The 26,539-nt window shown below is 43.2% G+C and overlaps 1 protein-coding gene across 1 annotated transcript in view; it reads right to left on the bottom strand.

Annotated features, from left to right (window-relative positions):
• Positions 1 to 909: 909 nt before the first annotated feature.
• BIN1 (bridging integrator 1) overlaps positions 910 to 26,539 on the bottom strand; it is a 67,422-nt gene continuing 41,792 nt past the window's right edge. The window contains exons 13-19 of the mRNA XM_085311051.1: positions 23,141 to 23,269; positions 20,128 to 20,235; positions 13,448 to 13,546; positions 12,516 to 12,626; positions 10,925 to 11,026; positions 9,673 to 9,723; positions 910 to 7,532 (exon numbers count right to left, since the gene is read on the bottom strand). Coding sequence (XP_085167177.1) covers positions 7,425 to 7,532; positions 9,673 to 9,723; positions 10,925 to 11,026; positions 12,516 to 12,626; positions 13,448 to 13,546; positions 20,128 to 20,235; positions 23,141 to 23,269 — 708 coding nt within the window. The 3' untranslated portion in view covers positions 910 to 7,424. The remainder of the gene's footprint in view (positions 7,533 to 9,672; positions 9,724 to 10,924; positions 11,027 to 12,515; positions 12,627 to 13,447; positions 13,547 to 20,127; positions 20,236 to 23,140; positions 23,270 to 26,539) is intronic.

The following is a 26,539-nucleotide window of genomic DNA, read 5'->3' as shown; positions in this document are numbered from 1 at the left end:
GAACTATGCAAATACGGTGTGGCCAGCTCTCCGCTTTGGTGCTGGGGCTTGCACACATACACACATTAAAACAGTCTGGCAGGCCATTCATCAAAGTGCTAATTGGCACCAGTTTGCATCAGATCGTATTCCAGCCCTTGGATGGTGTTTTCTGTTTATGCAATATGGTCTGCGTGCTCCTGCACAAGCCTGTTTGGAATCAGGCTTCTGAGGGAATGCCCCAAGGATGGTCTGCTATGAATTGTGGATCCCTCTAATCCCTTCCATCTCAGGATCCCAAACACTCTGGTTGAAGGGCAGAAACACCCTTTCTACAAGTGGAGAAAATGCCCAATCAAAAGGCAGACCTCAAAGCCAACCCAAAAACTAGAGCCATCACCTACAAAGACAGCATAGCAGCAAAACCTGGAGCTTTCCACCTAAGACTTCCAGACAAGAGCTCACTTCAGTATGGCAAGGCAGAAGGGAGCTGGGAGATGTCCTGGCCATTGGAGTTAGGCAACCAATTTGGTGTCATACTCCCATCAACAAACTTACCTTAAATAATGAAGATCCCATCACCCTAGAGTCAGCAGCTATTCAAAAAGCAAAGGTCTTGATTCCATCAACACCTTGCACTCTCTTGTTGACAGGTCCTTACGATAAGCAGGCCCAGAGACAGCTGTAAAAAAGTTTATTTTGCCATTGTACTCATTAAGGGAAAGACCGAGAGCGCCAACACTGCCCTTTCCATTCTCTCTGTTGTATTTACTCCCAATTTTAATGGCACCTGGGCAAACCAAACCTCTCTACTCAACTCTTTGAGGAGATAAAAGTCCTGAACTGTTTCAGCTTCCTAAAATAAAGGAAGAAAATGCAGGGAACGGGGGAGRGAGGGAAGAGAGATAGAAAGAAAAACTGACACAGGACTTAGGATGACACAAATTATATTTCTGAACATTGCCAAGAAACAAAATGGGACAAATCCATCTAGTACTTGTCACTGGAACTGGGCATCACAGCTCTGAATACATTGGGAATTGTTCAGCTTTGTTTAAACAAAACAAAAAATAAAATAATTAAGAAACACCCAAAAAGCAAATATTTCTCAGGTCATTGTCATTAAACTCAGAGACTGAACTAACAGAAGGAAAAGAGATTGCCAATACATTGCCAAAATCATCTCAATTTGAYTCAGTTAAAGAGAAGCAATAAGCCCAGGACTGCATCTGGCAAGTTTCACATAATGACCGTCTATGTGCAATGCAGACTAGGAACACGGTTAGCAGAACACACTGTAAAAACAGGTGAAGGAATTACAGCCGTAAGATGCATCAAAATATCAGCTCATACAGACCAGTCTTAACAGATGTAGTTTCGCCATTTAGTTTCATAAATAAAATTTCTGAAATGACCCTTAAATATGGAGAAAACCTCCATTTTTCAGCCTCCRTGTGCCAGCCTTCATGCCAGCCAGAGACCCCAACTTTCACAAGGGCTGATGGGCACAACCCACCCCTGGGCACCATTGGAGGACAGCCCTCTTTAGCAGGAGTTTGCTGCTCAGAAAGGCCTAAACCAAATGACGCAAGCAGTGAGGTGTCTTTGCAGTAGCCCCAGGTGCAAATGCACTGAGGTATGTGTAGCAAGAAACAACCTCCCTTTGGTAACCCAAAGAGGAAAAGCTTTTGCTTATTTTCCTGACATCAGCATTATCAAGCTACAATGCACACTATTCATTGTTCAACACAGGTTTGTGTATCTTGTAGTTTAACACTTCAGGCTGGTGAGAAGTGCACTGCAACRCTATCATCCTCCGAGAGCGTGGAGCAGCTGGGAAGCAGGAAGAGCTGGAGAGCGGGGCCAGATTCAGAAAGACCTGGAGGCTAGTGAAGTCAAGAGGCCTTTACGCACTCTAATATCTATACTGATTTTGCTCTCATCGATTTTATAGCATCCATTTTATGGCAAATTTAGGGCATCCTCTGCCAACTGCACCTCCTCAAGGTCAGACTCTGAGTGGGGTCAACAGCCACAAAGGGAGCAGAAGATGCTCCTGTGAGCCTAACTGGAAGATCTTAGCTTCTCTCAGCTTAGGATAGAGAGCACAGAGCAAGAGATGCAGGAGCCTGCTCCTGCATCGCCAAAGCAGGCCAAAAATACCACAGCAGCCAAACAGTAGAACAGCAAAGGAAGTTAAAGGAATGCAGCACTGGGGCCACTACTGACCCACACCATCCGGGGAATGAATGAAAATCTAGGCACTACACCAAAATATAATCTCTAGTCCCTTGTGGGCACAAGGCTTCAGTGTCATACTGTTCTTTCTTGCCTCAACTAAGCAGTATTTATTTACTTTCCTGCACAGATGGGGCTTAAGGGACGTAACAGCCTGACCATTCACTCCTTTGCGCTAGCAGGGATCCTCCCAGTTTTGGAGCTTTTGACTCAGCTCAGTTCCTGCCCTATGATCTAAAGGCCTTGAAGCAACTTTCTATCTTTTATCCACTCCTGTTTTCCAGTGTCTAATCACTTCTGAAGATGGGCCACTTGCAGCACACAAAAGGAGTGACCTTCCAGAGTTAAAATTCCTCTAGATTCAACAAAAGTAGTGATAAAGGAGGGGCCAATGCTTGATATGGCCAACAGGCACCATTCAAGGAAGTACACATGCAAAAGCCTCATTGACTTGTATGGCACTTAGAACACCTGCTTCTTTATATTGCACAACTGCAGTTAAAATGACAGGAACCAACGTGATGCTGAAGACTTGCCTTTGCTCCGAGGACAGCTATGGACACACATGCTGGATCCAGTCCTCACTAAACCGTACAGGATAGTGCAGAATGGGCCAACCATCTACTCAGAGGAGATCAGGGAAGCTGCAACCTGACAGGAGAGGGCTGTGACAAACTAGGTCCTAGAGAAAGGGCACTGTGATAGAAGCACACAGGCCTTTCCTCTGGGGGAGTGTTAGCTTTTCCTTGAAAGGGCTGAGATTCCTCTGCTTCCACTAGCAGACGTTTATCATTTGGGGGAATGGACTCCACAGTGCCCAAAACATCCATGATAGAGGCTAAGAGCACTCAACTCCCTTGGCACAGAGCAGAAAAGACGTTTTGCACAGGACACATGTCTACATTATTGATCTCCTTTGAACCAAGAGATTGGGCAATCAAGGCAATCACCCTAAAATGAAAAGGTAATTTACCATCCTTCTATAGGATCTACTTAAACTTGTGTCTTTCCCTTTCAAAAGACTACTGAGAAACGAAACAACGATATCCTGATTTTGGGTGAAGGAAGGAGCCCTTACAACCTGCTCCAGGTCATAAAAGAGAGGCCTCCCCTGACTTAGAGATCTTTGCCTTGGCTATTCTCCTTGGGGAGGAGGACATGGTAAGGGTACTACATTTGTGACCTAGAAAACTGCAGCCAGTGGCTTCAAGGAGCTAGTCTAACTTTATGATCCATTTGCCACAACCCAAGTACCTGGAATGAAGCCTGCACACTCCTTTTTGTTACGTGGCCTTCACAGCCAAGAGCAAAGGTTGTAAAAGCAGATGGTTGAGAAATGCCCACACAAAGCAACACAGACAAGGCAGAAGTCCCACCTGGAACAATGCATTCATCTAATCTGGGACCTCTTTCCCTAATTCTACATAATAAAGATGTATTACTGACATTAAAATAGAGAGAAATAGGGAGAAAGAACAACTGGGTAAGTGATAATTCCCACTGAATGACAGGATTAGGCTCAAGCTGGAGAAGTGTCATAAATTTATGGTCATAAATCTATGACTAAATAGACTGATAGAGCAAGAAAGTCTTTCTAAGCCAGGTTACAAAACCAGTCAAGGGCAAAGGCTGACAAATGCTTTTATAGTTCACCTGGTAAAACACTCAAAGAGGAGGTTAGATTGAAAAATGACAGCTTTGCTGGGGCCAGATACCCTGCAATCCTAAAGACATGCAGTGTAACAGTCAGTGGAGCACAACTGGGCAACAGGCTTCTTTAGATTCTCTTGAGTATATAATGTATTCACAAAAAAAATAGTTTTGGGTTTTTGGGTTAAACAAAACTATCTGTCAGATTAAGGGAAGGGGAACAAAGCGCAAAAAGACCAGTATTAAAACATTTTAAGCATTCTCAAGACAAAAGGTTTCACATTTTTGCTTCAAAACAACTCTTCATAGCCCAAGTATGTTTAAAGTCATAATGTTTTTAAAAAAATGAAAAAGTAACTCTAAAAACAAAATGCTGAAATGTTTCATTTTTGATTTTTATTTTGATTTTCCCCTGTTTCGCCTCCCTTAAAAAAAAGGAAAAAAAATTGTTTCAGGTCACCCTTAGAATTTCAGGTCATCCTTACAACTTTTTTCCTCCAGATTTTTCAGTTTAGCCTGCARACTGAAAAACCACTGTGGGCACAGCCTACCTGATAGTTTACTGTCCCTCTGTCTATATCAATAAATCCTAAGCCAAAGTAAATGGGAAGTTTGTTTCACCAAGTAATATCAACCACAGTCAAGGTATTTAGCTGATGTAAAAATACTGAAAATCAGAGGAGTTGTACCTGTTTACAATGGGCTGAACATGACCTAGGAGATGATAGATTTCCTGGCTCTAAACAAACATCATCACCTACAAGCTTCCGGCTAAGCCATCTTACTCACATATAAGGCAATTTATAAACTCTGAGTCCAATCCTGCACTTTCAGACTCTGAGATGCACTTGCAATCATTTATATGCAAGCAATGCAAGATCTAGGCAACCCCTCCTACCTGCTCCAAGCAAGGGTTTTGGGGGGTTGGGCATGAGGAAGTGAGCGAAGATGCAATATCCCTCATACTAGTAATATTTGAGCATCATTCACATGACCTGAAAAAACCATCCCTTTTGTGCAGAGTGTTACCACATCTGCAGGGACAATACAGTACTGGATAGTTGCTCTGCAAGCTCAATAATACAAAAAGGCCTTATAAGGATTTCTTTTGGGATAGTCACCTGGTTCAAGCACAGCAGAAGACAACAACAGCAGCAAAAAACCCACAATAAATTAGAAATCAGCACAGCTTTCTAAATGCTCTAGAACAATTACTTGCAAGACACAAATCATAGCTCTGGTACTTAGAATCTTGTCTTTTTTTAAAAAACGATAATCCACAAGTTTTGCATAAAAATAAACATTTTAAGCTGAGCATATTATGTTAATTGGATCAACCCGCTTTTTAATATATATATATTTCTATGTATATTTAAATGTATATTTTTTTTAAGATTAGTCTTTAAACAAGTAATGGGAGTCACAAATGCATAAAAATAGATATTTTGGAAAGAAAGAGCAGTAATAAAGACAATCTTGGCCAAAAAACCCCATCACACAACTAAACAGGGCAGAATTTGAAAGCAATGGCTCACTATAGTATAACTTGAGGAGTCTAGTCCTTCTGTAYTGTGAGCAATTACTCCTAAATACCACCTGTTTTTGGAACAGCGGTGTAAAATACAAATTCCTTCAAATCTATTTAAAAAAAATAAGGAGGGGAGGTGGATGGAATTTGGGCACACCAGACAGATTTTGATATCTATTATATTGCTGTAAATACCTAGTACAGATCATTTCCCAAGTTGAAAGCAAGTGGAACTCCAGCAATCCTTGCATTTACAAGAATATAGCTTCAGATCAAAATCTGACACTTCCCTTTAGACCAAAATTGTTTTTTAAAAAATCCACTACTGCCCTACAATGTTTTTTTTTCTATTGTCCAACAAGTAATGAAAACAGATCAAAAAAGGTGGGATTTTCAGTAGTGTGTGTCAGCATTCTCTGCATCTTTGACAAAAGCCAGCTTCTAACAGTTAGAAAGATTATTTCATAGAGTGATCCTGTTCCTTTGCAGCAGGAGGTAACCTCACTGTTAAAAATCCCTTCAAGGCAAAAAGATCATGGGGATAAAAAAAAAAAAAAAAAAAAAAAAAAAAAACATAAAAAATGATAATAGCCTGACCTGCTTGCCAGCTGCATCAGTATTCAAGTAAAGTTTAAAGTACCTTTGTGGGATGTCAGAGTCTTGGAGGGTCAGAACTGGCTTATTTTAACAAGTGTAATACATAGTTTGCTTTTTTAAACTAAAAAATAAAAATAAAGAAAACCCTTCAAAAACAAACAGGAAAGGTCTAGGAAAATTCTCAGCATCAGTTTTAGACCACAGAGCATCATCTTGATGCTGACAATTTGATATTCTTGCCTTCCTCTTCTAATGCATTAAAATACCATGAAGTCATGCAGCCATTTCAAATGAGTATTTTAAGAACACGGTTTTCTTGGAGGTTAACTTGCTCACCAGCACAACACTGGATAAATCTGATCTAATGATACTTCATTTAAAGAATGCTTCAAAGGAAAATAAGAAATACAATTCCACAAATAGCAATTCAAATTAAAAACACAGAAAGCAAATTGGTTTTTTCCTCAGTGTTTTTTCTTATATAGCCTTTCAAGGGAAAAAAAATTTTCTTACATTATCCCTTTTCCTTAAGAGTACAATATTTAACCAGCCAGATTTGATAGCTATCCTCCATCTAAGCTTTTCTGAATCTGTTTATAGGGGTTAAGGGGCAGGGGATTCCCTCTCCTAAATTTCAGAACCATCTGAAGTTTCAGCATCTGCTTGTTTTGTCTTGTTTCTCCTCTTCAATTTGTCACTCCTCTTAGCATTTCACAGGTCAATACTACTTTGAAAATTTCAGTTTCTGCATTTAGAAAAACTCTAGACTTAGCACAGCTTCATGCATTTCATCTCCTCCATGCCCTTCCCACATAGCTTCTTTTTTCTTTAAACGTATAAAATCACAGTCTGCGTAACACTGTTTTAAAGAAAGAAAATAAAACACACGCGCACCCACACACACATACATTGTATTGGTGAAAACTATACACTAAATATTTCTTTTGAACAGCGTAACAGATATTTTGGCCTACTGTAAATTGAACACATGGGGAAGGCTGAATTTTTACGGTTGCCATGCAAGCCACCTTCAAGACAAAACAGATGAACCCACCCAAGAGCAAATGGAGCTTCTACTCTCAAGTCATTAGACAAATATTGCCTTTCTAGGGATCAGACTGACATCTCACCAATTTAGGCAATGCAGTGTTTACAGAACCACACTGAGTTGCTTCTGTATCAATTCTCTGAATTCAAACGCTGTTAAATCAAAGTGGAAGAGAGTATTTGACTTATTATTAATATGTATATATTTTAATAATACTTTGAATTTCAATTTACTTCTAAAACCTTGCCCTTTGAGAAGAACACACCCTTTGAGTTGACATTTTTTTAGGCTTCTGTTCCTTTAAAATTCTCGTCCTTTCATTTTGCTGTTCTTTTTCAAAAATCTACTGGAACACTTGCTCTCGCAGCTGGTGGGCTCAGGCTTTCACTGCACCCGCTCTGTGAAATTTTCTGGGAAAACCCCTCGGCATTGGTCAAGTTCCTTATGCTGGATCCAGTCAGACTCCTTCACGCCCATCAGCCATCCTTCATCCTGGGAGGAGAAGACAAGAAATCAGATACTGAGGGACAGGTGAGAGCAGGGAATTTTCTTAGGGAATGCAGGCCAAGGAGACATCAAGGCATATCAAAGCCATGCTCATAGTTGGCTTGGAGATGATCCAGGAAGGATTGAGGTGGGGAGGCCCTCTGGGAAAGATTTCCTTTTGCTTTTAAACAGAGAGAAGACCAAATCCCACAGGAGTCAGTACCAGAATTTCTATCTAATGCAGAGTGCCTAGTGACAGTAAAATATCGCAAATAATTAGTAAGATGCATGTCATAATTTATACGCACTGAAGCAGGACAGATTCTGCTAAAGAAAGTTCCTGGAGTTATGGAATGGGAATCACCTTCCCTACTACCACTAATTAATCTGTTGGGGTCTAGCATTCTCCACAGTCAGAAAACAGATGGGCACCTCCGCAGTGCAATTCATCCCTTCTGTCTTGGGCATACGTCTCTGAAAAGGGTGAATCATCTCCTGGAAGAGCGCATGCTCCAATCAGGGCATCTGGGTGACTAGCATTTTAGACAGCTGAAAGAGGCAAAGTAAGTTTTGCTTCCAATGCTAAAAGCCTGGGGAGATGAGGAGCTCAACTGATCTCCCCAAAACCCTGTACACTGTTCAGCTTGATGTAGAATGTAGTTGGCAAACTGCCCATCTGTGTTACACACGTCAGTCTTGAGATCTTTCACAAGATCCTCCCTAGCCACCAAATGTATGGATCTACAAATCAGGATGAATTTTCACTGAAGTGAATAAAGTCCTGCCTGGTAGAACCTGTCTAAGAGGAAAACCAACTTCCCACCCTCTCCCTGATCTCTGCCATTTGCTGAGTACTGACATTTCTGCTCCATCTGAAGCATATAAGGGACAAAAGGTACTCAGGGTGGGAAGGCTGCATTGTTTGTAGCTCAGGTGTGCATCTACTCTGTTCTCTGTATACCTTGGAGCTGCCAGCAAGGAAGCATCCSATTAGCATGCAAAAGTGCCCATTCATGTGAGTCATTTGCAGTGGGAAACATATCGGTTAACATTGCAGCACAAGGTGGCAGAGCTACATGGAGGATCACTGCCTCCAAACATTGCAGCTTGCTCTGCATCCACCCCTCTAGACAAAGCATGCATTAGGCTCATTTAGAGGTACATCATCACATTCAGCTACATAACTTGCCAGGACAGAAATGATCAGACAACCAGATGCTCTAAGCTGTAGGAAATGGAACATGCATGCTGGCAGAAGTTACCTGTGAGTTTACCCAAGGCCAAGCAATACCTCGTTTCAAACAGTCTTTAAAAACATGCCTGCACTGCATCAGGAGCAGCCTTCCTTAGGGGATAATCCACAAGGCATGTATGGCTTCTCATTGCCATTTTACAGCTTCTGCCCTCTTGTCCTGTTTTCTGAACATTTGATGTAGCAGCAGCACAGACCAGTCACTGCAGTCTGAGTTCCCTGTACCTTGCAGGTGGTGCCTGGTGCCTGCAGGCTGAGTTAGCCCTTACTGCTGCCTGAGATTTGAGCATTCAGGAGATATCATGGGAATGGTGCAAGACAGAAGCCCATCTGCAGCAGGCAGCTGCAGGGGCTATGGTAGGACTGACACACCATCAATCAGGAAGACAAACAACTGGGTGGAGGACACTGGGCCCAGATGTTTGGAAGACAGCTTCCTGCTCACAGCACAGCAAGTACAAAAGATCATCTATCTGCATGTAACATCTGCGCAATACAGCATGAATCCATCCCACCACATCCAGCTACAGAAGTCCTCCTCAGCTCTAGGGATTAAAGGTAAGAACTCAAGAGTTACTCTTGCCGATCTTGAAACAGCTTCACTTAAAGCATCAAGTTAGAAGCACTGCTGCCCTMAACTCCTCCCAACAAGAGAGATGAACCTAGGCCTGGCTAACGCACCTACAAGCTGGCACCTAATCTGCGAGATGGAGACATGGTCACCCTAAGCTTCCTCCACTCACGTGCACAGTTCATGCACCTGTTAACAGCCAGCATTTTCTGGCTGAATATGGTCAGGGTTAGGGAAATGAGCTGGAGCACAGGATACACTGTAGGAGGGTTAGAGGGCTTCAGTGCAGCTACAGCATCGTGTTAGCAACACTCAGAGCTCACCCTCTGCAGCTTGGAGAGTCTTGAGTTCATGGCTGTTGCACCCACATCCAGCTAGAGCGCAAACATAGGGCATTGAAAAAAAAAACTCTGCTCAATAAATGCCATCTCCTACCACTGAAACTAGGAGAGCTCCCACTCATTTCCCATTCAGGAAGACTTCTGTGAAGGAAGTGCTCACAAATCCTTGGCCAGGGCCAGTCCCACTCAATGAAGAGTCCTGTATCTAAAAGGAATCACTGCTCCTACCCCATACAACCCTTCCCCCTAGAGCATCTAGCTCCATGGGAAAAGCCAGAACATTACAGTTTCCATTTAACAAGCAGCAGCAACATAATTCACAAAGTCAATAGCTAAGCCACAAAGATGACCCACATCTTCTGTGGCSAGTGAACTACATCTTCCCTTTAAACCAGATCTCTTCTGGGCCCAGCCAAGCACATATATCTAGCATCTTCTGAATCAATTTGGAGAATTTCTTTCCTTTTCCAAACAAAAGCCTGGAGACTTGAGCCTGAGTTTTTACAAAACTATCACCTCCCTCAGCCAAAACAATGAAATTGCTGCAATATCTATCAGCTGGAAGCCCTTAAGCACAGCAACCATAGCAAGCAGGGAGAATTTACTAAAGGCTTTTACAAATAGCTCAGATTAAAGAAAACCATTGCCAGCTAAATTCAGGTTAGAGCTGGAAAGGGATATGTTTTTTTGGAGTTGAACATCCTCCTCCAGCCTTTGGTTCTGCTGCCATCTCCTGGTCAAACACTCTTTTAGAAATAGGCACTGCTATACAGAGTATAAGACAACACCAACAGCGAGCTCCTTTCTTAGAGCTCCAGCATTTCTCAAAGGGGGAGAAAACATCACCATATGCAGTGGGTCACTCCTACTAATGCCACAGTCAACAGCTGCAGTGGTCGCAGAGAATGTCCATCAAGTTTAGGAGCACCAGAGAGGCAGAGTAGGGACTCTGTTGTGCTCCCTGATCAATGAAGCTGTCTTAAACACCCTGATAAGGACAGGAAACCCTGGCTACTTCAGTGCTTTACACAAGATAATGACTCCACTTTCCAATCACAAGCAGAGTGCTCTGCCGTTGCAGGAAGCCACCTCCAAGCTTAAGTACAACCTGCCTCTCCAGCCAGCTCCCAGCCACAAACTGATGGCTCTGCACCCAGCCAGCAGACTGTTAGTGGAGGAAGAAGCAGTTCTGGAAATCCCTTGGCTCACCCCAGCCCAGGCATCCCCCACTCACCTGGTCCTCAGGGTTCTCAAATGGAATCACAAGCACAACATCCCCAGCCTTCAGCTGCAGCTCATCACTGTCAGTGGCTGTGTAATCATGCATGGCCTGGACCTAGGAGAAAAGGAGAGGAACACTCTGGTGAGGCCAGCCCTCTCCTGTCCGAGTCTGCAACACAGCTCTGCACTTGCTTGATTCACAGGATGACGCAGGTTGGAGGGCACCTTGGAGGTCCTCTGATCCAATCTGCTGCTCAAGGGAGCACAAGTTTAGATCACAAATATCATGTTATAGCGTAATAATCACTTTCCTCGAATTAGTAGCTACATGGTTATTAATACAGCTCAGTATGTGGTTGCCCTTTGTGTGCCCTTTTGCTACAAGGGCATCCTAGTGACTCTCTCATTCAACTTCTTACCCATCTTCCAGGTCCTTCCTTAGAAGGGTTGAGTTCTCATGCTATGGGCCTAAAATCTCACGGGGTAGAGAGCCTGCATTTACCAAAAGCTGCCCTGTGTTGTTTTGCAGCTGGACTGCAGGAATATTAGGAATTATAGCCTCCCAGCTTAGTCACAGAAAACAAGGAGAAAAAACATAGGAGTATCAGTTTGGAAAGGACTACTTTCTGCAGTCTTGATTCAAAGGTCTCACATTAAAGGAATCTCCTAGGGGAAGATTCCTCATGTGATCATATCCTGSCATGTTTTCTCTTTGGTATTCAGCCTAATGTGTATCAACATCTGTGTTACAGCTTTCCTACTTCAAACCACAGCTCTCCAATTTAAGATCTACAGTCAAATGCTGCCTGTAACCAAACTGAGTGTGCTGAGCCTCCCATGTTCCCCCCAGTTTTTCTACTCTTTTACTTTTGGTAGCATCTCCCTGAAGAGGCAATGTATGGACATGACTGAACAGAATAAAAGCATTTTAAACAAACAGAAAATGAGACTGTCATCTCCCACTTCCAGGACACAATGACTCTTTATTGCCTTGCTGCCATATTTTGTAACTCGTGTTAAATTTACGGCTTACCCTCACTCAGAATCACTTCTTCCTCCACACCTTCAAAATAAGTTGCAAGTACACTACTGCATATTCAGAATCCCCACCACATTTCCCTGTCTAATCTTATGTTTTTCCCTTTTCATCCTGACTTTTTGATCCCCCCAACATGAAACCCTGTCCTTACTGGTGTTTCCAACTCCTCACGTATTCCTGTTGGCAAAGTTCCATCTGATACTTGCATCAAAGAGCTAAATCTTTCCAAATCTGGTTTGGAATCCCACTTCCCATCTACCACCCAGAGTCTGTGACTGATACCACCACTCCAGAGATCAGAAATAGCTGCAGAAGAGAGAAGGAGTGGCTGTGTTTTATAACATAGCAGGCATTTATATTACAATACTTTTATACTGTCCTTTGAAAAGGAAACCGAATAGAGTCAAGMACATGTTGCTGGAGAGGATGGGACATCTCCTCTTCAACTTCTATTCATCCTTTCAACATGACCCCCTATTACCATGCTGACCAAAACCAGTTAATTCGTTACCGAGATGGTTCACCGCCACGGCCACCGCCCCCACCCCTCCCAGCACACACTCACCTTGAAAAGAAACCCTGGGGGCATGTCAGCTCTTTCAGAGGAAGCTGCTCCTTCCACRGTGCCATTGACTGTAGCAGGGAAAGTTTCCACAACAACAGCAGGCAGAGAGCTCTGGTATTGGGCAGCAGCCACAGAAGGAAAAAGCACAGCTGAGAAAAGGGACTCCAAAATGGCAGTTCCTACTCCCACATTGAAATACTCACACTAAAGACTATTCTGGACCTCAAACATATTTGAGGTGTCAGTGGGTTTTCCCAGCACACTAGTCAGTGACAAAAACACCCCAAATGACAGCAGAGGTGGCAGCGAGAAAAGGCAGGACTGGTGACTGGTGTCTTCCTTTGCTTTGGGCTGCAGTGGAGCAGAGAGGTTTTGAGGGTTTTTACTGGGACCATACTGCCTAGTATTTCCTATTTACAGCCATCACCACACAGTTCTATAGAGCCTCTGTAGAACAGAGAAGTTGTATGTGACGGCCTGGAGAAACCAAGCAGCAACAAGATGGGACTTATTCCAGCCCCTGTAAAAGGGTGGAAGTGTCAGAAAGAAGAAACCTGGAGATTCAGAGGCTACCAGCAGAACCCAGAGGACTGGGAAGATAAAGTAAACAGCAGGCAAAGGGGCACAGATGGCATAAGCCTAACACAGCACCCATGGGCAGGCTTTAGGATACGGGTGAAGGAATAGTTTCTCTATCAGATCTTCCTGCAAAGCATCTCCCTAAACATCAAACAGATCCTGGCTTCAATGAGCACAATAAAACACAAGGGCTGAGTCTGGCCTCTGAATAAGAGGACTGTAACTGCTGGAACAGCAGGGATGTGCTTTTCCAAGCAGTCGCACGTCTCTTTCCAGCCCAGTCTCCTGCACGTCTGCTCTACCACGAAGGGATCTGACAGAGAGAAGGGACTGCATTCTTTCACAGTGCTTACCGAGGCAGATCCTGAATCGGCTTCAGTTTTAGATGCTTCAGCTCCAGCTGCTGCTTCTGATCCAGCTGCTTCAGCACCTGCATGAGCTGCTTCTGCAGGCTGCAATACAAAAGCCACCCAGGTAGAGTTATGCTCATTACAKCTGTGTGTGCAGAAACTGCAGCTTATTCTGAGCATTGTACGCTGTTGACTGCTGCCACTTGCTGACAAATAGGTGAGGAACTTCAGACTCTTGCCAGGCCCCTCCACCCCATTTCTCTGTAACCTAGTGAAACGGTAAAGCCTGTATTCCTTAATTCTAGTCACACAGCAGACAATACTCAAGAGAAAAATCACTGCCACCTCAAAAATCCTGCATGCCTCTTTCTTTGTAGAAACTTACAGACCTACCTTATAGATGCACAGTGTTACCACATCTAGATCTCCCACTTGTATGTGAAATATGTGAATACACAGGCCTACTTACATGCCAAGGAACAAACGTCTGTAATAGGCTAGTTCTAAGGATCAATAATCAAGGATTATTTAAGCCTTCACATACTCTTGGAAACAGAAGAGCCTGGTAATGACATGCCCAAGTATGAAAAATTCTCTGGATTCAGCAGCCTCGTGACATTAGCACTGAATAGACTAAATTGAAAAGTGTGTTAATTTTCCCCCAACTTGATTTGGGATGAGCCTACACAGTCATGAACGTGGATTTTGCTCTTAATATTCTGTTCTTAAAAAATTGCTAGGAATATTCTGCAGAGTGTGCACACACGCATGTATTTGTGTAGGTGAGGAGATTCCAGCACGCATAACCACAGAGAAAAATATTCAGCATCACCTACAAAGCACTGCCTGGCAGAGGTTATTCTAGGAACCCTGAAAATTATAGTTTCTATACACAACAAAGGACAAACCAGATAAACACCTGTGATAAACTTCTGGCTGTTCAAGTTTTTATTCTCTCAACTGAGGCTGTGTTAACTCTGTTCCAACACAAAATTAAACAGATTCACTTGCCCATCCCTTACGCTCCCAGAAGACACTAAACAACAGAAGTGTCACAAAGTAAACCTGTTCACAGATGTTGCATCCAACTGGGCTCAGCCAAGGAGCAGTAATTTCTTAAATAGTGTTAAACCAACTTATGTTGAATCATATGATGGAATCACCTCCCACTACATGTCCACTTCTACACTATTTCTCTTTGGTGAATAGCTGAAATAAGGATCCTATTGGTTGTCCCCTACAACAGTAAAGGCGGCAGTCATTGGTAAGAGATGATTCAATAGGCATAGCAAAGGTTCCTCCTCTGAACAGTTTTAATTTCTTCAGTTCTCTTTAATCTCTTCCCATCTACTAACAGAAATTGTAGATGCAGGAACTTAGTTATCTCTGGTAGCACTAATGCTGCTTATCGGCCCCTTTGGAGATTCACCAGGCAGCATCTAAGAAGACTCCCAACAAAAACCTTGGGGGTCCAGTTCACAGAATCACGAAAAGGTGAGGTGGGAAGGGACCTCTGGAGATCACCTAGTCCAACTCCCCTGCTCAAGGAGGACCACCTAGAGCACATTGCCCAGGACCCTGTCCAGATGACTTCTGAGTATCTCCAAGAACGGAGACTCTACACCTCTCTGGGAAACCTGTTCCAGTGCTCAGTCGCTCTTACAATAAAAGTTTTTCCTTACGCTCAGACAGAACTTCTTGTGTTTCAGTTTGTGCTTACTGCCTCCCATCCTAGTACTGGGTACCACTGAGGTGTCCAGCCCCATCCTCTTTACACCTTCTTTTCAGATATGCATTGGTAAGATACCCTCCTCAGTCTACTCTTCTCCAGGCTTAACAGGCCCAGGTCTCCCACCTTTCCTCATGAGAGATGCTCTAGTCTTTTAACCATCTTACCAGTCTTTCTCTGGACTTGCTCCAGGAGCTCCATCTTTCTCTTACCCTGGGGACCATCTTCTAACTTGTGATCCAAGCATCTTCATTGCGAGTCCATAGTCATTTGTTCTCTATACTACATAGTGTGCAAGCCCCTTTGTAGAATCTAATCAGAAATCTACTTTATATCTGCAAAATACCTGCTGCTGTATCTGGATTTCCCATTTTTAATACATGTGAATACACAGGTCTTGGCACACCTATCCAACTTATATATCTGGTCCACAAACGCCCCTGAATACAGTCACATCCAAAGTAAGGCACTGTCCAGAATTCTTAATGATGTAATTTTTATAGCCCTAAATCCTACAAAGCACTTTTGCCCAGGTTCAACTAAACAGCGAAGCCCTTGCCTTCCACCAATTTTACTGTAAACCTAGATGCTTTTTTGAACCTGGGTTCTGCAGATACTCCTAGCCCGCTCCATGGTGACGGAAGCCCAGGCATACAGTCTCTGGACTGATCTCAAACCTCCCCCCAGCCACTAACCTTCACTTGTATGAGAATGCTCTCTGGCACGATGACACACGGATCAACCATGGTTTAAATCAGATTCTGTATTAGCATTTCCTTCCTTCACAACCCTCTTCTTTCCATCTCATTTTTTTCATCATATCTGGGCTGACCCCAAGCCAAGATACGAGTTTGTACCTAGTGCTTGAGCAGACTCAAGGCACCAGTCAGGCTACTGAACTTAAATACAACATTAATTGTGAGCCTGGCCATAGGAGACCYGGCACTGTGTAAGGCAACAACCATGACATCCCATAAATCAATACTCATCTGACTGCTATCAGCATGTTGGTACAATGTTCTAAGTAGGTTTCTAATAAAAGTAGCAATAAGCAAAAAATGAACACTTTGGTTTAACAAAAACCCTTTATTTAACCTTCAGTTGCCCTAGTGGTGCCATTTAACACTTTTTTTTTTTTTTTCCTCTCTTACCTCCTTCCTCATGTCTCCCCMTCACCATATCCACAGGCCTGTACTGCTGGGGGATATTATAAACAGTATAGCTGTGACTGCCCATCCTGCAGATGATACCTATAGAAGCTTTGGTAGTGGTAGCATAAATGCATGCACATGAAATGCTACAAAGACTTCTCCTGTTTAATTAGATTCACTTCCAGGTTGCTTTGTACAAGTGACAGCCAAGTATCTCAATYCTGTTAATGTCAGGAAGTTAGGCATCCCTGAATACATCTTCTAGGTGTACTTATATTTAGTTATGTATACCACCTAGGACCATCACACTCAGACCTCCACTTGAAGTTCTCTGGTGGTTTCATGCACACAACACTCCATCAGGAATTCCTGTTCACAGTTTGGTGAGAAACGATGCTTTTAAGTATTTCAAGCCTTCTTGTTTCCAATATTAAGCAGTAGAGCAAAGGTAGCAATTACTAGATTTTTTTTTCTTAACTAAAATACCCTCTGCCTCCCAAGTGACAGACGCAAGGCTGTGGGTTTGAGTAGATCCTTATTTTGTTCAAGCAGCTTCTCTCCAGTCACGTTCTGTTTAATAACCAGAACTGAGTTGGACTATTTGATTTTCTCCTAATCTTCACTTGCCTTTGAGGAGAGAAAGAGATAAGTTGTCATTTTGTGATCCCTAAGGACACATCAGTGCTTCCTCCTGTCACCACAGGGATACTTAGAGCTAGTAAAGAGAGTAAGACTACAACTTGCTTTCTAGCTTGTGATCTGAGTGCTTAACTAATGCTGGAGAAACCCTCTAAAGGTCCATAATCCAACACTTCTTAGGGGCCATTCTGCTGCACTGCTCTGCTAGCAGGGTATTGCTGTATCTCAGCCCTGTCCATCCACTTGTAAGGCATTAATGATATACATACATAAAAAAAAGTATTTCCTTGTGAAAAAAGACTTTCCTTTCTTTTTAAGGCAGACTGATGGTAGACAAAAATAGAAGTGACAGATGTTAAACACTGATGGCTGATAAAATGCACACGAGAAACATCTTTCTCAGCAACCCCCAGGCCCATGTGAAGCAGMGCTGGCCATAGTGAGTCTTTGGGCTAGACTCTCAGCAAGGGTAAAGTTGTGGCCTCCCAAATATTGACTCTAGATGATGACCTGGTTCTTGATAATGGAAACATTGGCAGGGATTCAGTTCCCCAGCACAAGCCCAGGTCATGTGCTTACACCTACACCATGGGATACAGGTAGCGTAAAATCAGGCTTGGAAACCCAGATCAAGCACTTTCCAGCCACACTGCTGGCTTTATCCAGGTGGGCTCAAAGTAGCTGTGCTTGAAATACCTCCCAATGGGGTAGTCTGCAGCACTCTAAGACCTTCCCAGGCCTGATCCATTCAGAGYATGTAAATGAGTTTCTGGCTTGGGTACGCATACACATGCAGAGTATCCGCAGAATCTCTCTTCTCAGCAAGCTCCAAAGCAGGGGTTGAGGCAGATGCCTGGTAAGCCTTGAGCCTGCACTTAGCTTACAATGCGAATACAGGCTGAACTATTTCACACAGTCTTTCTGGTAATGACGGTCAATAAGCAGCAAGCCCTGTAGATAACCTCAAATGCATATGGTACAGGCAGTAAGGACCAGAGGCAGGTGAATATAGTGGCAATTGAGAGACATATGCCAAACGCAATCAAGACCAACAGGATGTACAGCATTTAGGAGCCAGTRGGGTAGGAGCAAGAGAACATGATGCCACAACGGGATTAGGTGTGAGGAGAAGCTCACAGCGTCATGCCAAGGGAAAGACAAGCAAGCCAGGAGGGAAAGGCAATGAGGTTACTTTCTGATGGAGGGAGTGTGCCAGACCTGACTTACAAACAAGTCAGCCCCRGGGCTCCACAAAAGATGCAAAAGTGAGTTCAGCAGCACATGGAGCAACTCTGGGTTGGGCTGCAGACAGGAAGAGCAGAAAAGGAAAGGAAAATAGATGGTGCACAAACAGATGGTACTGGCACAATCACAGTATATGGTGAAAGAAAGCCATATGAAGTTCTTACCTCCCATAAATCCCAAGGTAAAGACTAAGTGTGTCAAAGAGCAACAAAAATAAAAACATTTACACATGATTATTTCAGTGAGTACAAACATCACACATGCTGATTAGACTGAGGTATGTACTTCTGCATTTTTTTTTTTTTTWAATACTTGAATTTATACATCCCTTCCCATGGCATAGACAAGTTTAAGCACCCAGATATTTGAGTAAGGATAATTCATATCTTGGGTATGGAAAGGAAACACCCAGGACACATTCAGTTATGAGCGGTAGACCATGCAGATAGGAAGGAAAAAAAACAAACACACACAAACACACAAGTTTGTGGTCTATCAAGGTTAAATATGCTCCCATGCCTTCATAGCCCACAGATCTGGCATAATTTCAGAACAAGACTTCAACTTGTAACGCTGGCTTAGTAGTGAGATGTCTTAACCTCTCTTCCACAGTGCTCCATACAATGCAAATTTGACTTGCTTTGAAAACTGGGTTGTTTGTGATAGGTGTGTAGCTGTGCTTGTTATTAGATAGCATTCATTTCACACTTCTCAGTGATTTAAGTCAATGGTGAATACATCAATACCAAAAATCTGTTACTGCTGAGCTGTTTGAAAACCCTTCWCAATATTTGTTGCTTGCTGGAAAGGTAACAAATTGTTTCATTTTAAGGCAAATTTATACTCATTCAATGCCAGTATAACCATTATCCAAGTTATATCGGCTGATCTAGATGAAAGAAGATCCCAGTACAGGGTAGAGTGGGGGAGAAGCATCTTCTGGCAAGTAGCTCGTTCTATCAGGCAAACAGACAAAAAACACCAATCTGCTCATCTAAAGTTCCAAAAAGAGGTACTTTGCCAAACTGGTTTGTTCCTAATTTGGTTGTACCTAATAAAGATAGCTTTCCACTGCTACAAAATTCTGTCTGCTACTGATGTCTGCAAGCCTACTTGACATGACACTGAAGAAATACCATTAACACCCCAGTTATGCTTATTACAAACTCTAATGGTAACCACAGGTTCAAATTAGCGAAAAAAAATACTCCTTTCTTTGAGTGTGAAATGGAAAGTCTGAGTGAAGGACAACAGCTAAAATCAGAATGCATTTCAAATCTTCCACCCATTTAGACATGAAAATGAAGCACAGACTTTGTAGGTCCATCTGCCTTTGATAGTGGGCAGGACGAGGCACAGGCCAGATGTGATAGATCATGCAGCAACACACTCAGGGAAGAAGCCACGTAACCACAAACTGAGGCTACATTATACCCAGAAGAAGGGYTTCATATAACCTGAATATCTCTCTATAGATTTATCCAGCTTAAGTAACTGCAGATTATCCAAGACTTTGTTTCTTAAAAATCCCTTTCAGGGTAACTTATGGCAGGAGCACAAAGCAGAGGCTGAATCCCCACCCACAGAAAAAGGGTTTGAATACATATACAAAGGATGCTAGTCCAGTAACGGCACATATTAAGTTAAATTATCAATCGACAGACCATCAGGTGAAAGCACAAGTATCCTACACATACTCACTGCTAGACTGTGACCTGGCTCACAGCCACCTGATCCTCATTGGACTTGCACATCCAACAGAGATGGCCAAAAGGTGCCAATCTGCAGAGCACAGGCCTGAGCGTCCAGCCCAGCCACCCAGAAGCTCAGATGCACATTAACATTCACATGGGTGCAGGTCCTGCAACACTTGGCAATAAGTTAGTTATGAATGAGAAGGAACAGCAATATGAACCAACCTGGGAGGCAGGCGTGGGGGTCTTCCCCACAGTGGCATCTGGTTTAATGGGATCAAAATCCAGATCCAACAGGCTGGCTCCCTCCTGGAAGGGCCCAGGGGCATCAAACTTGGCAGCAGTGAGGAAGAAAAGCAGTACGAGCATTAGACACACACGTGCACACACACACACACGAGAGGATGTGTGACATTCAGGAGCTAAGGCTGCAAGCGCAGATGATGTGGCAGGAACCCAAAACCTGATGCAACTGACTGCCTAGGACTTGTAGTCATAGGCAGCACAGCACGGGAACCACTGCAAACCAAACTTGTCTCTTCCTCAGGACTCAAACCTCATTCAATTTCTCACCTGCCGAAATGAGCTCACACAGTGTAAGCACCTGACCTGCCATGGTCAAAAGAATCACTGCCTCTACCAGATCAGAAAGGTGTCTCTTCATTTATAGCTACGCTCTACAGCTCATACAGCTTCCTAAGTATTTGCAGCTCAGAATGGACTCCCCCCAGTCACTTCCTGAAGAATCATCACCCATGCCACTTATCTCAGGAACACAGATCCAGGCAAAAAAAAAAAAAAAAGGTTTCTGGAATGCAAATCTGAGGAACCTCAGAGCTAACCCTGAAAGCTCCTACCTCCTTCTAACACACAGAGACACAGAATATGACAACTCACTGCTACTCTAGTTGAGGAATTCAAATCACTCACCAACACAAAAACGCTTTTTACAATGCCTTTCCATTTCAGGACATTCAAGAATGGCTCACACACTAGTCTAACACAGCATAAATTTGAGAGGCTTTGCTACTCTCTTCAAATTCAGCAAAATAAGCTCCTTTGACTCTGAATAACACACTTAACAGACACCGATGGCACATTTGCTGACTACCATTAGTAGAACAGTCACAACAGGTGAATGAATCATCAGTATTCAAAAYTGAACTATCACTTCTCATTTTTAGATTTAACCTAATCACTGTGAGACACTCCTTTCTACTCATCTTCAGAGGAAGCTGTTCAGTCCAGGAAGTTCAAGCAGATTTGCCCCCTTTCCACCAACCTTCCAAGCTTGCTGGCCCGACTGCTTCAACTATCTTTCCAACAACACATCAAATCTGTCAGGTCAGTTCCTGCAGTTATTTCAGTCCCATCATGGAAAAATTCCTAGAAGGTACCAAAAGATTCAATCTAAGATAAAGTCCTCTGCATACAACCCACACTGCTATCATCTTCACCACCTCTAACTTCCTCATATTCTGATTCTCTTGATAGACTTTTCTCTCCTTTACGGTTATCTTCAGCTCTTTCTGCTATCCATAGGCATGAAGACAAGGAACAACCTTCTCAGAGCAATAAACTCTGACTAGCCATCTAAAACCCAGTGGTATTCTAGTACACTCCTCCATCCAGGCATCCAGAGAAGTTCAATCCCAATTCTTACTTTTCTTGGTGGTACAATATCAAAACTTCTAGTCAGGGAAGACTCTTATCTGCCATTTAATACACATGCAAGGGCTAGCATCCCTTATTTTTACCCAGCTCTCCCACAAGACAGCTCACTGGAGCAAAGACTTCTAACAGAAGTGGCCCTGACCAAAGCACTGAATGCTAATTATTCTTGGGTGCTCCAGTGAAGGTTGTTCTGGCAAGCATGGTTCTCCCTCAGAGAAACCTCATCTGTTTGAATGTCATCTGTTCATCTCATCTGTTTGAATGTCACAGTAGGTCCCATCAGGGGTCAGGGCACTGATCAGATGCAGAAGAGGATATCTGGCTAAGGGCAGGCGTTCACATGGAAATACATGATACAAACCATGGGGCAGACAGGGCCATCCATTATGACACAGGAGAAAGAAGTATAGAAGAAAAGTAGAGTTGCTCTGCTGCCTGTGGTTTCCCCCTCTTCCAACACTGCTGTCAAATCATCCATCCATTCTGTCAGCTTCATTTATTGCCATGCAAACTTTGACAAAGATTTCCTTTCCTCCCCACTCTGTCTCTGCTCCTCAACAGCTGGGTGGAAGGTGGCAAACCAGAGGCAAAGGAACAGCATGACACTTGGAAAGCTATGGAATGTGTCACAGATGAGCATTGCTAGAGGCATTACTTGTGCTTTAAGCATTTCAGAAATATATATTATGTATGTATATATGTATGAATGAAAAAAATAGAGAGATGTAGATATCTCATGATGCAGCCAGAAAACTGGTCAGGCTCCTGTATACATAAGCACTGTCATTCTCATAGATCACAGAATTCCCCACCTGGATACCTTCTCCTGCAGTGATACAAATCAAAAGGAAAAAAAAAAGGAAAACCTATCACTTGAAATGTTACTCCATTTTCAGGGCTTCAAAATGCGCCACATCACTGGAAAGAAACATTCTGTTGGCTGACAAAGTGCTACAGGTTGAAATGTCAGGAGTTTTGAATTTATAACAGGTGCAGTCCTGCCTACCTAAACTGGGGCCACTTATTCTCTGCAAAGAGAAATTCATGCAATTTCTGTTGGCCTTTCCTGCACAGGTTTGGGCTTTACAAGTTGCCACAAAGCCCACATGTAAATGTGCTAAGAATGCAGAACTGCCTTCTCCTGGAACTGGGAGAGATGCTGTATCAGCATTTGTGGATGTACAAAACCAGAAAATGTATCCTTCATCTACACCCAGGATCCACACCTGGAGATAAGGGATACAAGGGGAGCCATAACCTTTGTACTCTTTAACCTCCTTGCTGAACAAAGGCACTGATAATTCGGTGGCTTCTTCACCAGTTGCATTCCTCCTGTTTCTTCTACACATGGAAGCTCTCAAGGGCCAGCAAGCTGGTTAAAGCTGCTTCCTAGGCACCCTCCCCTCTAAGATGGCTTCCTATCCCTCTGTCATCTGAGGCCCAATATTGACTTTCCCTTCTCCCTCTACCTGACCAGGTTTCATGGCATGACACCTCCAAAGAGAAAAAAGGTCAAAGGAAGAAGTTCAGAGGCAGATAAATAAGTCAGGGCATAGCAGCTAACCTGCGAAGGGGTTGTCACACTTATCTCAGGGACAAAATTGTCATCAAACAGACTGATGATGTTCTCCTGCTTGATCTCCTTGGAGGGGGTGACTTTTGGAGGCGGAGGCACCGGAGGCCCTTTCCTCAGCTGCATGCAAGTGAGCACACGGCCACAGCACAGATGGTGACACCCAAAAAAACCAAAGACAGGAAGGAACCAGGTTAGCCACAAAAACTGAAGGTGGGGGTAGGGGGTAGGGAAATCACACACACAGATATAGAGAAGGGTCCACTCAAATCCATCTGGAGAAAGGAAAGAGGGAGGAGAACAAAACAATACAAGACCACCACCACACTTCCAGAGAAGGTTTGGCATCATTAGTTACACTTCAGCTGTGGATAAGTCTCTCTCTGCAGAGGAGAAGCGTAACAAAATTAATATGCATTGACAGGACATGCATACATAATTAGAACATGTGCAACCTTCCAGAGAAGCACCAGGAAGAGAGCACATCAATTACTGGGAATGCAATTCAATAGACCAGACCAGTACTGCCTTCCTTTGCCATACTTACCAGATCCAAAGGAACGAAAGACAAGGCTTAATTTGTCCTATTATGGACACATGCACACATGGCCAGATTCTGATCTGCCCAGCACTGGTTTCCAGGTATCAACGTACTGTAAGAAAGGTCAGGAGGAGCTCCTCATGGAGCATTATCTCATCTTAGCTTTGGGTAAGAACAATCCAAACTCCTGAGAAACCATGGCAGCTGTGGGTTCAACACTGCTCTCAGTTTCACCAGCAAGGGACAGCACTGACACTAACAAAGTCACAAATGGAGAACCCAGAGAAGGAATACCAAAGTCTGACCCTGTGACTCTAACCCATCCTAATACCTCCTATCATGCTGAAAGGACTCAGCCTGACACTGCATCCACTCACCATGGGAAGTTGTAGCAGACTCCCCTTAAGGCCAGGCCAACACATTCACATCATCTTCACATTTTTCTGTGTGCAAGGCTCATCACTCATTTCTAGATCAAGCCAACCTTTACAAAGCTGCTATTGTGTTGGAACAAAACAGCTATACAAGTTCCAGTACCACAGCAGCATTCAGCAATGACAAAGCTTTCAATTTACAATTTTCTTTTTTCTTTTTTTTTTTTTATTTTTACAATTACTCGATCTTCCCATTGTACCTGGGATCCCAAATCAGAAAGACAGAGTGACCTGACAACAGATATCTAGTACATCAGCACGAGGCCAAATTCCAACACAGCAGTCCCTGAGTCCTAGTCCTACAGTTACATTCCTCCAGTATGTAACTGACCTCTACAAGGCATTTGTTTTAGATTTTTTTTTTTTAAGCAAAGTAATGGATTAACCTACTTCAGAGTATTAAAGAGAATGYAAACAATGCAAACATACATTTTCTACTGAATAGTTGGCTAGGGAAAATAATGACAGTAGTGTTTTCACTTCCAGCTTTTTATTGTTTCCAAAGGTAGTGTGTCCATATTCCCTAAGAATAATCCCTTCCCAAAATATCCCCTCCCTGGCAGTTGCAGGAGGGACCAGAAATTTCAGGGAAAAGCTGTTCTCAGAACAGAGCCACCATCTGCAGAAATGGGAGGCCCCATTTACAAGCTCTACACCAAAAAAGATCCTGACTCTTCTGATGTTCTCTAAAATTCTCATTCTGTGCCCTTCTGTGCATTAGAGGCCTTAGAGGCCAGTACTTCCATAGTGCCCAGCACATCTCTAACAGCAGTCTAATATCACCTCTCAAAGACAACAGGACTGCATACTAGCCACTGGGTTACATCCAGAAACTGACTGAGCATCAAGAATAAATTTGGTACCTAGAATAAAATGAATTCTCTAAATTATTTCTGCTGTTCTTGGATCCTACAGAGCTTCATCAGTCAAAACTCAGTTAAACTGATTTCAGAAGTGCCACCACTGTTTCAGTGGTGTAATTGAGAGCAAAAGTCTGACCTTTGAAATTTCATAGACCCAGGAAGTCCTGTACTATCATCAGATTACTCAGTGTGTGAAGAGCTGCTAGCAGTTGTTTCTTCCAAAAGACAGAAATAAGCCATTTTCAAGAATTAAAGGACAGAAGGCATGTAAGAGCTACAGTGGCACATGGGAACTGTTAAAAATCCAGTTAACACTTATTTGGCCTCTCTTGTTTTGCAGCCTTTCTCTCCATGGCCTCTRCTTAGTATTTGCATTGCTATATGAGACAAGGAAAACAGCCAGAGAAATGCACTCACTCATTGCTTTCTGCTCCATCCCACCCTAGGAGTTGTGGGTTACTTCCTCATAGCTCAAAACTAATGCTATCCACAATGTTTTCAGTTTTCAAGTTGATCACTGTTGACAGAGTAGACCCTTGAGCTTTCCAGCTGGCTGGCAAGCTGACACACACTGAGTTTCAAGACTTGGTCCATACAGGTACCAGGTTTAGCCTTCAAGTACAGAAACCCTCTTACCAACTCTCCCTCTGGAGCCAGCTCTATCTCTCAGCACTCAGTGAGATATGCAGTGGATCTCTTGTTCTTCACTGTAGCAAGGCCTAGGAAAGCTCAATAATATAGGTTGGGAAAGAGCTGCCAGACGGTGGCAGCATTAACTGCAAATACCATTTAAGTCTTGCCTTTGGCCCATCTAATGTTAAAGATGAGGCTTTCCTTGAATATTCTGCTTGCTTAACAAGGGGGTGCCTCCAGTTCCCATTCCTGTTGCCAGCAAGGCAGCAAGTCAACCTGCAGCCTCACAAAAAGCAAGGTTAACGTGTACTATTTAAAGGAAAAAGCAGCAGCCACTCTGCAAGACAAGTCCACAGTCAAGGTGAAGTCTTCAGTGAAAGGCTCAATAAATCTACAACTTCTTGCTCGAAATTTCTATTATGATGTGGAGATGTCTGAAAAAAATAGGACGGTAGTCCTAGGAAGATACAAATGTGCACACTATCCTCTCCCATACTCTACTTTAAAGGTCCCAGCCAGGGCTGTGGGGAAGCAACTCCACACTGTGCAATGCTGAGCACTGCAGAGACCCTAAAAAAGTCCTGGAAAGACACTGCCAGACATCAACACATCTCACAGGGCTGTGAAAGATGCATTTGTTAATGAGTAAGCATCCCTTTTTGTCCTCAGATCCTGCTAAAAAGTCAAGAATACAGCTGAAAGAAAATATCTTGAGAAGCTACCCAGAAAAAGGGAAGTACCTACACCACAGGCCACACTGCTACTTGTGACAACAAGAAGGAAGTTGAGTTGCATCTATGACTTCATGGAAGTGCTAGGTGTTTCCTTAGCAGTTTGGCCAGAACCCCTCACAGCTTTAATTCTTCCTAGAGACTCTTCCCTGACATCCCACTTATTGAAATGACAGTCCCTGGATTAG

This window comes from Rhea americana, unplaced genomic scaffold (genome assembly GCF_003343005.1).
Source record: "Rhea americana isolate MKP2758 unplaced genomic scaffold, rheAme1 scaffold_33, whole genome shotgun sequence".
Taxonomy (NCBI): Eukaryota; Metazoa; Chordata; class Aves; order Rheiformes; family Rheidae; genus Rhea; species Rhea americana.
The sequence above is the reverse complement of the archived record's forward strand: the minus strand, read 5'-3'. Positions and strand labels throughout refer to the sequence as shown.